The sequence below is a fragment of the Chionomys nivalis genome, chromosome 24 (genome assembly GCF_950005125.1).
Source record: "Chionomys nivalis chromosome 24, mChiNiv1.1, whole genome shotgun sequence".
Taxonomy (NCBI): Eukaryota; Metazoa; Chordata; class Mammalia; order Rodentia; family Cricetidae; genus Chionomys; species Chionomys nivalis.
Genome location: NC_080109.1, coordinates 2,103,564 through 2,117,645, shown reverse-complemented (window position 1 = coordinate 2,117,645; position 14,082 = coordinate 2,103,564). Strand labels below are relative to the sequence as shown.

At 42.6% G+C, this 14,082-nt stretch overlaps 1 protein-coding gene across 5 annotated transcripts in view; it reads left to right on the top strand.

The window, feature by feature from the left end:
* Positions 1-13,411, top strand: part of Fbxw7 (F-box and WD repeat domain containing 7) — a 144,801-nt gene extending 131,390 nt beyond the window's left edge. For all 5 annotated transcript variants that reach the window (XM_057756888.1, XM_057756892.1, XM_057756890.1 and 2 more), the window contains 8 exons: positions 18-152; positions 2,430-2,553; positions 4,279-4,415; positions 5,376-5,489; positions 6,861-7,042; positions 8,729-8,954; positions 10,434-10,644; positions 11,491-13,411. In XM_057756888.1, coding sequence (XP_057612871.1) covers positions 18-152; positions 2,430-2,553; positions 4,279-4,415; positions 5,376-5,489; positions 6,861-7,042; positions 8,729-8,954; positions 10,434-10,644; positions 11,491-11,759 — 1,398 coding nt within the window. In that variant the 3' untranslated portion in view covers positions 11,760-13,411. The remainder of the gene's footprint in view (positions 1-17; positions 153-2,429; positions 2,554-4,278; positions 4,416-5,375; positions 5,490-6,860; positions 7,043-8,728; positions 8,955-10,433; positions 10,645-11,490) is intronic.
* Positions 13,412-14,082: the final 671 nt, after the last annotated feature.

The following is a 14,082-nucleotide window of genomic DNA, read 5'->3' as shown; positions in this document are numbered from 1 at the left end:
AGTGTCCTCTTCGGTAGAGCTGGAGTGGACCAGAGAAGCTGCTGGCTTTGGATGAACTCATTGATAGCTGTGAGCCGACACAGGTGAAGCACATGATGCAGGTGATAGAGCCCCAGTTCCAGCGAGACTTCATCTCCTTGCTCCCGAAAGAGGTAAGCAAAGGCTGCCAGCTAGCGCCCCGCACGGGCACCACCCCCTGTAAGCAGTGTCCTGCCGGTCGTCTTGGCTTAATGGTGCAATTGTTACATAAAGGATGCTTATAACCAAGGTACTTTTTTTCTCCCAGTTGGATAAGGTAAATCTGCATGGGAGTCACTGAGTTTCTTGCTAGGTGTTTGAGTATGTTTATTATTTATAGTGGATGTTCTCTAAATTCTGGACCATTAAGCAGCAATGCTGTTTTCCTTCTTATTTTGTCACTTCTCTTATGTCCCTTCAAGACCAGTAACTTTCTGACTATTGCATTTCTCTGGTCCTAGCATTATGTAATTGTTTTTATTTTATCTATTTTCTTAAGTGCATTGGTGCTTTGCCTGCATACATGAGGGTGTCAGCACTGGAGTTACAGACAGCTGTGAGCTGCCATTGGGTGCTGGGAATTGAAACCAGGTCCTCTGGAAGAGCAGCCAGTGCTCTGAAGTGCTGAGCCATCTCTCCCGCCCCGTGCAGTTATTACTTAATACACAGAATTGTGTGTATATATATAATGTGTGTGTGTCCCTGTCCATGTCTACCAACCGTCCTCCACCTGAGAGAGATCACGTGTGAACTGCATTCTTGTAGCACTCATCATAAGCCATGTGCAGCTACATAGGTTAAATATAATGCATGTGTTGATATTTTTGACTTCATAGCTTAATTTTTATCAGCAGAAGGGAATGATTCCCATGCTGTATATTTTCTCAAATTACTGTACCCATGCTCCTAATTAAATACCAGCTTAAAAGACAGCATGAAGACGAGACTCATCATACAAGTGACCCTGCACCCTCCGATTTGAACAGAAGAGGAGTTCTGCTTTCACTTAGAGAGCCACTCCAAGTTCTAGTTCTATAAAGGCATTCATAGTCCTAATTATAATTTTTCATTAGAGTTGAGTAAAATCGATGAAACTAACATAACTTAGGGAAAAGCAAAATTGGTTAAAAAAAAACATCTTTTTTTCTGGTGTTTTCCCCCGCTTTGGAGTACTTTTTAAAAATGACACTGTCCCACAAAAGAAGTGGTTTTTTTCTCGTGAACTTTTTCTACAACAGAACTCTGAGTAAACTTAGGAAAGTAACATGAGGTCATCAGGGCATGAAACAGTAGGAGGCAGTTTCTGTGGAAGCAGCAGATACTCACCCTGATACATTTTACATCCCTGGCGCCCTCCTTTAGAATCTTAATTGTACAGATTCTCTCATAGTGTGGTGTTTTTACTTACCTCTGAGAGTAAGTTTTTCTATTCTGTTTTTGCTTTATTCTTATTTTTATAGATAACTCTTATCATGCAAAATCTTCCTGACCTCAAATCAGTAGAATTTGAGAATCTTTGTGGGGTTGTTATGTATATGTGTGGTGTGTGTATGTGTTCAAATACTTAAATACATGCAGATGTGCACACATGTGCTTGTGGAGGCCAGATGTGCTCCTCAGTTGCTCCCACGTTACTGTGTTGAGTCAGAGTCGTGGTCTCTCACTGAATCCAGAGCTTACTCACTCATGTGGACCAGCCAGTGAGCTCTTGTCTGTCCCCCTTGTCTTCATGGTTGTACATGAAACGTTACGAACTGAGCTGTCACCACACCCCAAAAACTGGGAATATTTTAGCATTTAAGAAGTAAGCACAGATTATTAATAAAAGGTAAGCCCCAAAAGATTCTCTTGGCCTCCGTGTTCTTTCAAAGACTGCTGAAGGAAAGAGAGAAGAGAAGTTAGAAAGAGAACCTGGCGTAGCATATCATGTTTTCTTGTTTTCAACTACTTGGGGGAAAGATTCTTCATTTGAAAAAATGCTTTATTTCATATGTGGAAGAATAATGGCATAGATCTAAGCCCTTAGGGAAGTTTGTGTTATCAGCAAGAATGTATTGTTTAAAACATTATTACCATATTGGCATAATGTACTAGTATTTTTCCAATAATTGGAGTGAGCAGATCTCAAGCCTTTCTCTATCACCATGTAGGCTAATCACACGAGGAACTTGTGATCATTGGCATTGTTTCACTGTGAGCAAATACCAATACAGTCACAGGTCATCTAGAATAAATCCTCAGATCCCTAATATGAGATTAACGAGCATTCTCTTCGCTCTTAAAATACTGTTCTCCTTGATCTGCTCAGTCTACCAAAATACAGCAGTCCTACGGAAATGTGCGAGAGTAGCACCTTTGTTTCTGTCATTTTGTGGCGTGTGAATATGCCATCCTCATTCCCTTTTCCACAGCTGGCACTCTATGTACTTTCATTCCTGGAACCCAAAGACCTGCTGCAAGCGGCTCAGACTTGTCGATACTGGAGAATTTTGGCTGAGGACAACCTTCTCTGGAGAGAAAAATGTAAAGAAGAGGGTAAGGTTCAGAATTACATAGAGAATGTGTTTCTGCTGCAGCAGCAAAGGATTCTGGAAGCAAGTCAACAAAATAACTTTCCCGTGCAGGGAGAGTGAGTCTGCGTCCATTCATGTCGTCCTTGATCCCAAAGTGAAGGAGTCCACCTGATTTCAAGCAATTAATTCCCAAATAATTGAGGATTTACCCACCCCTCCCATAGATTCTTAATGGACACCTCCTGTGAGCTGAACGTTCATAAATGCTGGGGAGATTGGACAGTTTGACATCTTCCTCCTGACATGGATTTTAGATTCTTGCAGCATAGTTTGGTTTGAACCCCCTTTTTAAGGAAAGGGTTAAGTCTCCTCCATATTGATCAAAGGGGAGACCTTGTTTTACAGGTAGGCATCTAGAAAAATAATCATTTTGAAAAAAAAAAAATTGTTTCCGAGAAGCAAAATGTTACAGGAAAAGAAACTGGTGGGCTGCACTCTGTAGATGATTCTCCCTTCGCGGCTCTGGCTGGAGAGCACCGCTAATTAGAGAGGCCTAGGGAAGATCTCAGGTGCTCCTTGCTAAGCCTGGTCCCACACTCAACCTCTGGCTGCTCTTGGGTTAGTCAGGAAAATCTTCTTTCTCAAGCATCTTCATATGTAAACTAGGGTTAATTTTGCCTTCTTTCTCAGAATCTTTTGTTTCTTCCTTGAGCTAGGGTCTCTATAGCCCTGGCTATCTAGGAAATCCACAAGGTAGACTAGGCTGGCCTTGAACTAGTGGAGATCGGCCTTCCTCTGCCTCCTGAGTACTGGGTTTAAAGGTGTGTACTGCCATGCCCAGCTTCAGAATCATTTTTAAATGTCCTTTAATTGTGTTTGCTAAAAATGATTTTGAACAGCTTGGTCTACATAGCAAGTTCCAGGACATACATACATACATACATACATACGTACATACGTACATGCGCAAACAGCCTGAGGTAATGATGTGTGTCTGTAATCATACTACTTGGACAGAGTCAGGATTACTGAAAGCTGGAGGCCAGCTTGGTCTCCATAGTGAGTGCTAGGACAGTGTCAGTTAAGTCTTTTTTGCTGCGTGTGATCCAGTGATATTCTCCCCACTCCTTCTTTCCTGTCTCCTACATGCTTTATCTCTGTGAGTTTGCTGTTCTAGGAACTGTGATAAGTAAGATTGTGCAGTGTTTATCCCTTCGTAATTTCTTCATTCACTAATATCTTCAAGGTTCATGTCCCAGCATGTATCCCTGTATCCACGTGTCCTTTGTAAGGTCGAGCAGCATTCCATTGTGTGTACTGCTGCAAATTGGTGTTTTGGACAGATGCCTGAACTGCTTCCTGCTCTTGGCTAACTGAATAACATCAGTATGAACATGGTGCCTAGATACCTGTTCACATCTCTCCTGTTAGTACTTTTGAGCACACATGCAGAAGTGAAAGTCCTATATCCTTTGTGCGATTGTGCTTTTGTGGAGTGCTTTTGCTGATTTCCACAGCAGTGGTCCCTTCTGCATCCACACAAGCAGTACACACCCCTTCCCATCTCTGTGAGAAGGAGAAGAGGCAATGAGTCAGAATTGCCATACCCAATTGCTGCCTAGAGCAGTGTTGGAGGTTAGGGGTCTCTACCTCACCGGTGCTAAGAGAAAAAACAAGATCTGTATATAATGTGTAATTTTTATTATTGACGAAAGGAATTATTCTCTTAAACTCTTTGATTCTTTAGGAATTGATGAGCCATTGCACATCAAGAGAAGAAAAATAATAAAGCCAGGTTTTATACACAGCCCGTGGAAGAGTGCATACATCAGACAGCACAGAATTGATACCAATTGGAGGCGAGGAGAACTCAAATCTCCCAAGGTAACTCTTCACATGCTGACAGAAACCTTTCATCAGTGGGAATATCTGGTCAAACTCTTTTCTTGTTCCTAAAGTAGAACTTGATGCCTTGTGAAAAGAAAGCTGGCTCTATTTTAAAATTAACTCAAAGTGTATCTATCAATGTTCTTTTATTTCTGGTTTCTTTAATCTGATAATTTTATGGAAATCAAAGATGAGTTGATCCAGGCATGGTGGCTCATGCTTGTACTCAAGAATTGGAGGCTGGAGGATAGCTGTGAGTTTAAGGCCAACCTGGGAACACACTAAGTTCTAGGTCAACCTGTTCTATGGTATGAGACCTTGCTTCAAGAAAGTCTCTTCCAACAAAGATGAGTTGAGAGGACATGAATTTGGTCTAGACCACTCTGCACAACATTGTTATTGTTATTACTTTTTAGAAATAACAGTTTTGCGTGTTGTGGATTTTTCTGGGTTGGTTTTTTTTTTTTTGGCTTTTATAATTTGAAGCAAAAGTCTCATTTTCTATCTTATAATATTATTGCAGATGTATAAATGGTAGAACTCCTCAATTCATATACTTTAAAATTAGCCAATTTGGGTAGGCATTGTTTTATATACCAGCATGCCCTGGCATAATTTTAGGTTGAAAAAGCTGTTATTTATTATTCATCTGTTTCTGGGTGCTTTACTTTTTTTTTCAGTGTTAAAAGTTGAACCCAGAGCCCAGTCTTCTCCCTCCTCTTTTCCTTGTGTTTTAATTTTGAACTGAGGTCTGCCTGGGTGGAACTCACTTGGTAGCGCAGGCTGTGCTGTATATTGTATGTAAATTTCCTAAGTCCAGCTCTTCTCCTCTCTCCAGTTCAGTGTTACAGCCTGTGCGGAAGAGTTCTGGGGACTTGGCCATCTCTGCAGCACTTCGCTGTATTTTGAAGACTATGATGTAATAACATAAATGTGTTATGTGTGTTTTTCTCATAGGTGCTGAAAGGACATGATGATCATGTCATCACATGCCTGCAGTTCTGTGGTAACCGCATAGTTAGTGGTTCTGATGACAACACTTTAAAAGTTTGGTCAGCAGTCACGGGCAAGGTAAGTTCCCTTCTTTCCGTGTTTTCACAAGTCATCATTTTGTGTGTGCAGTCACAGTGAAGGGGGTCTGATCCTCAGCTGTTGATATCCTCCGTTAGGACTGTTACTTGTTTGCCGTCTTTGTCGCTTAGATGGTCTGAGACTTCTCAGACGCACTTCTTCTCACCTTGCCCATGTGAGTCAGAATCATTGCTTCCTAATGCCTTCCAAAACATGGCTGAGGGATTTGTAATTTCCTTATAACTGCTCTGTGGCTGAGCTGTCTGTGATCTAGGAATCAAAAAGATCCTGCTAATCGGAAGTTGTCTCAGACATGAATGGTAAGGACATGAAGCCAGGTAGCCCAAGCAGTGGCTGTATTTTAGGTAGCATTCCTTAGGAGTCTCTAGTGCATATTGACTTTATCTGTCCAAAGGAGAATGTTTTTATGAATTAAGTAATCATTTATTTTAGAGTTAACAGAAGAAAGTATGAGAAAAATCTGTTTTTAAAAATATCTTTTGTCGTGTTGTTCCTTGGACAAGAATCTTAAAAATACTCAAAGCAGAAGTTAAAAATTTCAAAAGTAGCTACACGTTTCCAGGATATAATATTAGTTTGGGGCTTATCTCAGAGTCTTGGTGTCTGTCTTTACACGTCTAGAGTAGCGAGGCCAGCCCCTAACTACCGCCTGCAGGCAAGGCAGAAGGGTGAACTGTGGTATGTGGTCACACCCAACTTTCTCTTCCGTGGGAAACACCCTGCTGCAGCTTTAATATTATTTAACCATGGCGGCCAGGCTAGAGCTGTTAAGCTTGCTTGCATTTTATTTAGTTATTTATTTATTGCTTTCTGCCGTGTCTTATGCTTTGTATCATATGATTCTTTTTAAATTTTTTTACTTCATTTTATTATTTTGTGTGTCTGTTTACCTGTATGTATGTATGTGTGTGTGTATGTATGTATGTATGTACGTGTACCATGTGCATGCCAGTTGCCCTTGGAGACCAGAAGAGGGCGTCATATTTCCTGGCCCTGGAGGTGGTTATGAGGCACTAGGTGCTGGGAATCAAACCCAGGTCCCTGAAAGAGCAGCCAATGCTCTTCGCCACTGAGCCATCTCTCCAGCCCCATCATGTTAATCTTATGTTCCATATCATGTTTGCTTTCTCCATACCTGTCCCTCAGTGTGGATTGTGTCTAAGCTTGTATCACTACAAATAAACAATTCAGTAATAATGGTGTCATGCAGCATTGGTGGCAGAATGGTTTCCTAGTGCTCTAATAAAGTTGAATAAGTAAGACTTGTTCCAGATTTTAATGAGATGCTAGTATATTCTTTGCCTTGCTTTCATTTCTACCTAAAATTAATCATCTGAAGTGTTTTTCCAGTGCCTAAGAACGTTAGTGGGACACACGGGTGGAGTTTGGTCATCACAGATGAGAGACAATATCATCATCAGCGGATCCACTGACCGTACCCTCAAAGTATGGAACGCCGAGACCGGAGAGTGCATACATACTTTATATGGGCACACTTCCACTGTGCGGTGTATGCATCTGCACGAGAAAAGGTAGAGGACACCCCATTATGATGGGGCTTTCACTTCTGTCACTTGTGATATTGAAATTCATATAGTACTAATGGGCTCTTAAAGTAGATACTAGTGATCAAAGTGTAATGTTCCTAAGTTAGGAAAGCCGGGTTATATTGGCGTAAAGTCGGAGGCTTGTCTTAAAATTTCCTTCTTCATTTGATGATGCTACAACCTTTTTTCTTGAAGCTCTTCTGCTTGGTGTTGATTTGCTGATTCATTGTCTTCAAACAAAAAATCATTTTCTTTCTTAATAACTGAATTTATGCTGTGCAAGGGCCACAGATTCAGTCACTGGGACTCCTAGCCTGTGTGTCCTTGAGTGACCCATCACATTCTAGATCTAGACAAACACTGAGGTCCCGGCTTTAACTTACTTTCTCATTGCCTGCGGTCTGCACCGTTGAGCTCTCAGATGTGGCCTTGCCTTCGCACAGCTGACAGCGAGCCCTGGCATTGGGACCGCGTTGCTGCCCTTCCGTTGCCCACCACATTAAGGGAGAACTTTCAGTCCTGCTTTCAAAGTGGTTGCAGCCATGCCTGGTCTGCTTGTCCTTTCCTTCCCAGTGCCTCTGCCTGGCGGTGCTTTTCTCTCTCACCTACAGTGCCCTGCTGCTGAAATCATGTCCTTCTGTTAACACATCTTCATTGCAGCCAGCTAAGAAATTGTGTTTTCTACTTCATTTGTCAAAAAATATTCTTTTGGCCTGATTTGATATATGTTCCTAATCCTTGCACTGGGAAGGTAGAGACAGGAGGATTCCTTGAATTCACAGCCTTTAGAAAAGACCCTTCCTCTGAAAGAATGTATCTTAGAGGGGTCCTTACTCTGATGACCTGAAGCTCTGCACATGGTGCTCTCTAACTGACAACTGCTTTGGTAGGTAGGTAGGCTCTCCCTACAGTCATGATCTGCACAGGGGGTCCTTTTTACTTTTACTCCAAGCCTGCTTTGCACGGTGCGTTGTGGAATTGGAATCTAAGGCCTGAGTTTCAGGAGACCTTGCATTTCCTTCTTGGTTGCGTTCGTTTCCCCACGCTTCATCATTCTGCTCTTTCAAATGTGGCTTTTCTCTCTTGGGACCATAAAGGCACCTGGTTAGCAACCCAGCAGTGACTGCATCACCATGGTTTTCCAAAGGTATAATCTGATAACGTTGAGCCAGTTTCTGAAGGCATTTCTGTGACTCCTGTGTCAGCAGTTGTGTGCACGTGTCTGAAACTGAGTTTTTCCTCCGTGGGGAGTGTAAGAAAATAGCCATAGTTTTCTGAGTTAATTTTAAAATTGTATTTTGTTGAAAAATAATCATGGAAAATTTTTACTTCCTGAAATAGGAAATAGGGGTTCATAATTGAAATGTAATGAAATGGCAAATATCCTAAACAAAGGAAGTTTTGGATTGTTGTAAGTTAATACTAGATGTGCACCGAGGACTGAGCCGCATGTAATCAAGAGAGCTGTGTATGGAGAGCTGCCTGCTTATCGGAGGCTGCAGCAGTTGCTCCTGTTCCAGGCAGAGTAACTGGAAGTCATATGTGAAGTGTTAGGGTTTCTTGTGAAAGTTTCTGTTCTGTGTAAGAAGAGAAGTGAGCACTGTTTCACCTGCTGCATGCGTTCACGCTCGTCAGAATTCTGATACCTTGTTTTCTGTTCCCTCTCTGCAGAGTTGTTAGTGGTTCTCGAGATGCCACTCTTAGGGTCTGGGATATTGAGACCGGCCAGTGTTTACACGTCTTGATGGGTCACGTAGCTGCAGTCCGCTGTGTCCAGTATGACGGCAGGAGGGTTGTCAGTGGAGCGTATGATTTTATGGTCAAGGTGTGGGATCCAGAGACTGAGACCTGCCTGCACACGTTACAGGGGCACACTAACAGAGTCTACTCATTACAGGTAAGAAGTCCGTCTTGCCCATCGCCTCGATGCTCTGCTAAAGACTCAGTCAGTTACTGCCAAGTTGCTGTTTATATCTACCTTATTAGCAAGAAGAAAACATAAATTTCAAAAGCATTTAACTGTTTTAATGGTTTTAATTTCTGTGATCTATTTTCTCTCTAAAATGCAAATGTTTGTCTTGAAACCTGATACTTCAAGGCTGTAAATTTTGTTACATTATTAATAGTTAGATAATCTGATAGGAGAATAACTTGGATTTTAATAAACTCCTTTGCTGAGGATTAATTTGGCCAAAAGCTGCTGCCCCTTTGCCTTGATAGCTAGAAGTTGATGGGCCGTGTAATTGTGATTCCATCCCATCTAAAGTGGCCGTGGGCCTCTCTGCAGAAAACCATGTGCTTTCCGGGGCCATTGGCTGACTAACCTCTTGTATCCCTTTAGACATGAACTTGGAATTTATTAACATTATATTTCGAGATCTTCAGTAACTGGACAGAAAACATGGGCCACCTTTATTTCTGGAAATGCAGCGTTCTCCACTTTAAATATTTCCTGTTACATACATGATCGTCTTCCCAGGCACTTGTCCCTCAGTGGCTACCCGAGTAGAGCAGAATCCCAGTGCTGACATGGCTATTCTTAGGGCATTTGATTCCTAATTGATAAGACTGCCCAAGTAATGAAATGTCAATCTATGATAAAGACGTCGATGGTTTCCAAGGGGAGGGAGTTGGTTGCCATTGTTGTTGGTACTCTGTGGTGTACTCAGAATGTAGAGAATGATCTCAGAATGTATAGCCAGGCATTATATATACCTCCTGGGGATTGGTAGGGGTTTATTGGCTTTTAGTGGTTTGGGGAAACTGAAGAAGAGAGGCTGCGTAGCTTGCTTTTGCTACTAAAATGCCTCCTCTTCTGATTCCTGACATAGTTATCTTTGGGGATATTTCCTAACTAGCAGTAAGTTCTTGTAAATAGCTTCTTCTTACAGTTTTTAATGGAATTTACTTTTGAGCATCACAGAAGTTTGCTTGGCCCTTCCTTCCTCTGCCTTGGGTGCTGATGAGCGTGGCTTTTGCTTCCTATGGGCAAGCTGAGCTGGGCTTTCTTACTGAATGCATAGGATGCAGCTTTCAGCTGGGACCAGGTGGTCTGAAGGGAATATTGTTCACTCCAGGTGCTTCGTTTTCTTTTTGAAGTTATTTCTGCCTCTTGTTTGAACTATTGGGCAGTTTTGTTCAGTTTTGTTTCCTTATTTTTAATTGTAAGAGAATTTATGAAAAGTGTTTTTGGAGACATGATCTGTAGACTCGACGATGGTGTGCACATCAGCCCCGCTGCGAGTTTACCCGAGCGCGCTCTTTGTTCTGGCCTTACATGTTGCTATATCTCCCTCCCTATTGTGAGTAAGGTCTACCAGCTAGCTGACAGGGAAAAAGGCCATGTTTCTGTTCTAATACGCTGTGTCTGTTGTAGTTTGATGGCATCCATGTGGTGAGTGGGTCTCTCGATACATCAATCCGAGTCTGGGATGTGGAGACAGGGAACTGTATTCACACGTTAACAGGACACCAGTCGTTGACAAGTGGAATGGAACTCAAGGACAATATTCTTGTCTCTGGGAATGCAGATTCTACAGTGAAAATCTGGGATATCAAAACAGGACAGTGTTTACAAACATTGCAGGGTAAGTGTTGGCCCTCCTTTAGCCGTATCCTTCTGAAATGTCATTGCTGAAGAGGGAACCTGTGTAGAGCAGAGATTAACCTCATGCAGAGTACGTACTCCTGATGACTTTATAAACGCTTGCCTTTCAGAACCAGGCCACCTTGAGAAATGGCTTCAATTGTGTCTTTAATGTGAAAATTCTTACTCATTTCCTGCCTGTTCAGTCGACTCTATTTAACCTTAACAATGAGAAGAAAGACTTGGCCGACTCACAGAAGCAACGCTTCTTTTTGTCTGATCATTATATTTTGAATTGAAGCATCTCTGATAGGAAATTACTTTGGCCTCCACTTAGCCAACTGCTTTAGTTGGGATGGGAAGAAGTAATAGTTCCCCCGAGGTAAAGAAACACATGAGAGAGTTGATTTGGGGGCACAGCACCATTGAATTCTTCATGATTCGCTTTTTTATATTTAGATGCCGTGCTTAGAAGGTTGGTTTGTTTTCAGTGAGCCCATCTGGAGGGCATCACATCGTGACTGTTCCTGGGATGTGTGGGTAGTGTAGTTTGGTTTTCTCCTTTACTGGTCTGTGCAGAGTGGTAGAGGGACGGACAGATCTGTCACACTTGTGCTTCCAGCCGTAGAATGTGTGACACAGCGTTGCTTGTGTCATAGCCCGGAGAACAACGTGTGTCTGGTGGCTCGCCAGGCTTGCAGGAGACAGGCCGTGAGCGTTGGGGCTTCTGCCGCAAATAGCTACCAGAGCTTCTAAACTACAGCAAGGTTTCTAAATATGCATCTTTTTAACTGTTGGGTTTCTCATGTGTTCTGACTGGTAATTCAGTCCCTGTGCTTTTGCCCAGGTCCCAACAAGCACCAGAGTGCCGTGACCTGTTTACAGTTCAACAAGAACTTCGTAATTACCAGCTCAGATGATGGAACTGTAAAACTCTGGGACTTGAAAACGGGTGAATTTATTCGAAACCTAGTCACATTGGAGAGTGGGGGTAGCGGGGGAGTTGTGTGGCGGATCAGAGCCTCCAACACAAAGCTGGTGTGTGCGGTTGGTAGTCGGAATGGGACTGAAGAAACCAAGCTCTTGGTGCTGGACTTCGATGTGGACCTGAAATGAAGAGCAGACAAGATGAGTCTTGTCCAACTCTGTAGACAATATACTCCTGCCCTCCCCCTGCGCAAAAAAAAAAACAAAAAACAAACAAACAAAAAAAAAAAACAAAAAGAAAAAAAAACAGAAAAGATAAAAGAGAAAAAAAAGAAAAGGAAAAAAATCCCTTGTACTCAGTGGTGCAGGATGTTGGTTTGGGGCAACAGATTGAAAAGACCTACAGATGAGATGGTGAGAAGGGCCGAAGAGACAGAGCCGTAACTGAGGGAGGCGGCGCATCACCTGAAGCTTCACTTCTGATGAGGGGCAGCTTTGCAAAGCGAGACTCTAAATCCAACCAGGTGCAATTATTCCTTATTTTCTTCTCCAGTGGTCATTGGGCAGAGCCTCACCAAGACGTCGTTGCCGTCACCTCGAAAGGAGTGGCGGTGATATCCACATGCCTGTCATCAGAGCTTCTGCAGCAAAGTCGTGTTTCTGAAGTGGGAAGCGGAAAGAGATTACTGTGAATTGCTTTTGTACAGTTTCCATGAAGCTTTCTTGTTCTTTTCTTCTTTTCTTTTCCATTTTTTTGTTGGTTTTTTTCTTTGTTTTGTTTTTTTGCCAGCCATTGCCAATGTCAATCAATCACAGTATTAGCCTCTGTTAATCTATCTACTGTTGCTTCCATATCCCCTCTTCAGTGCGCATGTCGCTAAAGGTGGCGCGTTGTCCTGGTTCCGAGTCCTGAGATGGATGTAGTTCTTGATGCTGGTGCTAGAAGTAGGTCTCCACACGTGGGATCGTTGTCCCGCCCTGTACTGTACTCCCAGTGGCCAAACTTATTTATGCTGCTAAATGAAAGAAAGAAAGAAAAAAACAAATTATTTTTTTTTATTTTTTTTCTGCTGTGACGTTTTAGTCCCAGACTGAATTCCAAATTTGCTCTAGTTTGGTTACAGAGAAAAAAGACTTTTTGCCACTGAAACTTGAGCCATCTGTGCCTCTAAGAGGCTGCGAATGGAAAAGTTTCAGATACTAAAGAGTGAAGTTTGCCTGCAAATAAAGAATCGAGAGTGTGTGCAAAGCTTATTTTCCTTTATCTGGGCAAAAATTAAAACACATTCCTTGGGACAGAGCCTGAGGTGCCTGTTCTGCGGAGAAACTTCTTTGTTGAGGGCTGTGGTGAATGGATGAACGTACATAGTAAAACTGACAAGATATTTTAAAGATATATAGAATACAGAATAAAGGAAGTTGCTGGTCCGTCGTAGCATCTTACAGTATTCGGGAAAACAACTGTTACAGTTTCACTGCTCTGAGTAACTGACGCGAGAGGAACACCCGCGCTGTAGTGATGGCGTCCACGCAGACCAGCGCGGCGAGCAGAGTCAGGTCGTCTGCCTCATTCACCAGGAGCCGTAACTCAAGCTGAACTGTGAAAGTGGTTAACACTGTATCCTAGGCAGTCTTTTTTTTCCTCCTCCTCCTGTTTATTTTTTTGTTTGTTTTATTTATAGTCTGATTTTAAACAATCAGATTCAAGTTGGTTAATTTTAGTTATGTAACACCCTGACGTGATGGAGGAAAACAACCTTTAAAGGGATTGTGTCTATGGTTTGATTCACTTAGAAATTTTATTTTCTTATAACTTAAGTGCAATAAAATGTGTTTTTTCATGTTACTGTGCCTGTTTCTTCCACTTAGATAATACTGTTTCATTATAAACATACAGTGTTTGTCTAATACTTTAATAGTCGGGTTTTGGCTTCTTAGCATTGCCTTCATTGTAGCAACATAGAAACAAGGCCACGCCACCGTGCTTGCCTCCCTGTTTGCTTTGGGCGTATAAACATGGCTTCTGGTTCCTTCCTTCCGCACCTCAGCAGTGGACCTGAGAGCCGCGGCTGTGGCTGTGTAGGTGATGTGTGTGATGGCTCTGCCCAGTCCCCATTCAAAAACCCAATTCCTGCTGCCTTTAGTGAAACTCTAGCAAGCTAAAGCAAGGTTTGGGAGGGGCATGCTGTGTGTGTGTGTGTGTGTGTGTGTGTGTGTTAATCTCAACCAATCTCAAATCAACATGGAATCCTTCCTCAGAGCCATAGGCCCGACTTGCTCAAAGACTGAGTCCCGCCAAGGGAGTAGGGCCAGGAGTCTGTCAAATGCGACCCTGAGCATGGAAAGGCACTGGCTTTACACGCTGTTCTTGAAACTCTGGTTTACTAGGCCTCGGCAAACTCCACGATAAGAGCAATAGGGAGGGCGACAGTGCAGGCGAGAGAATCCCACAGTACGGGCCCAGTGCAGACGAGAGAATCCATAGTACGGGTGCAGTGCAGACGAGAGAATC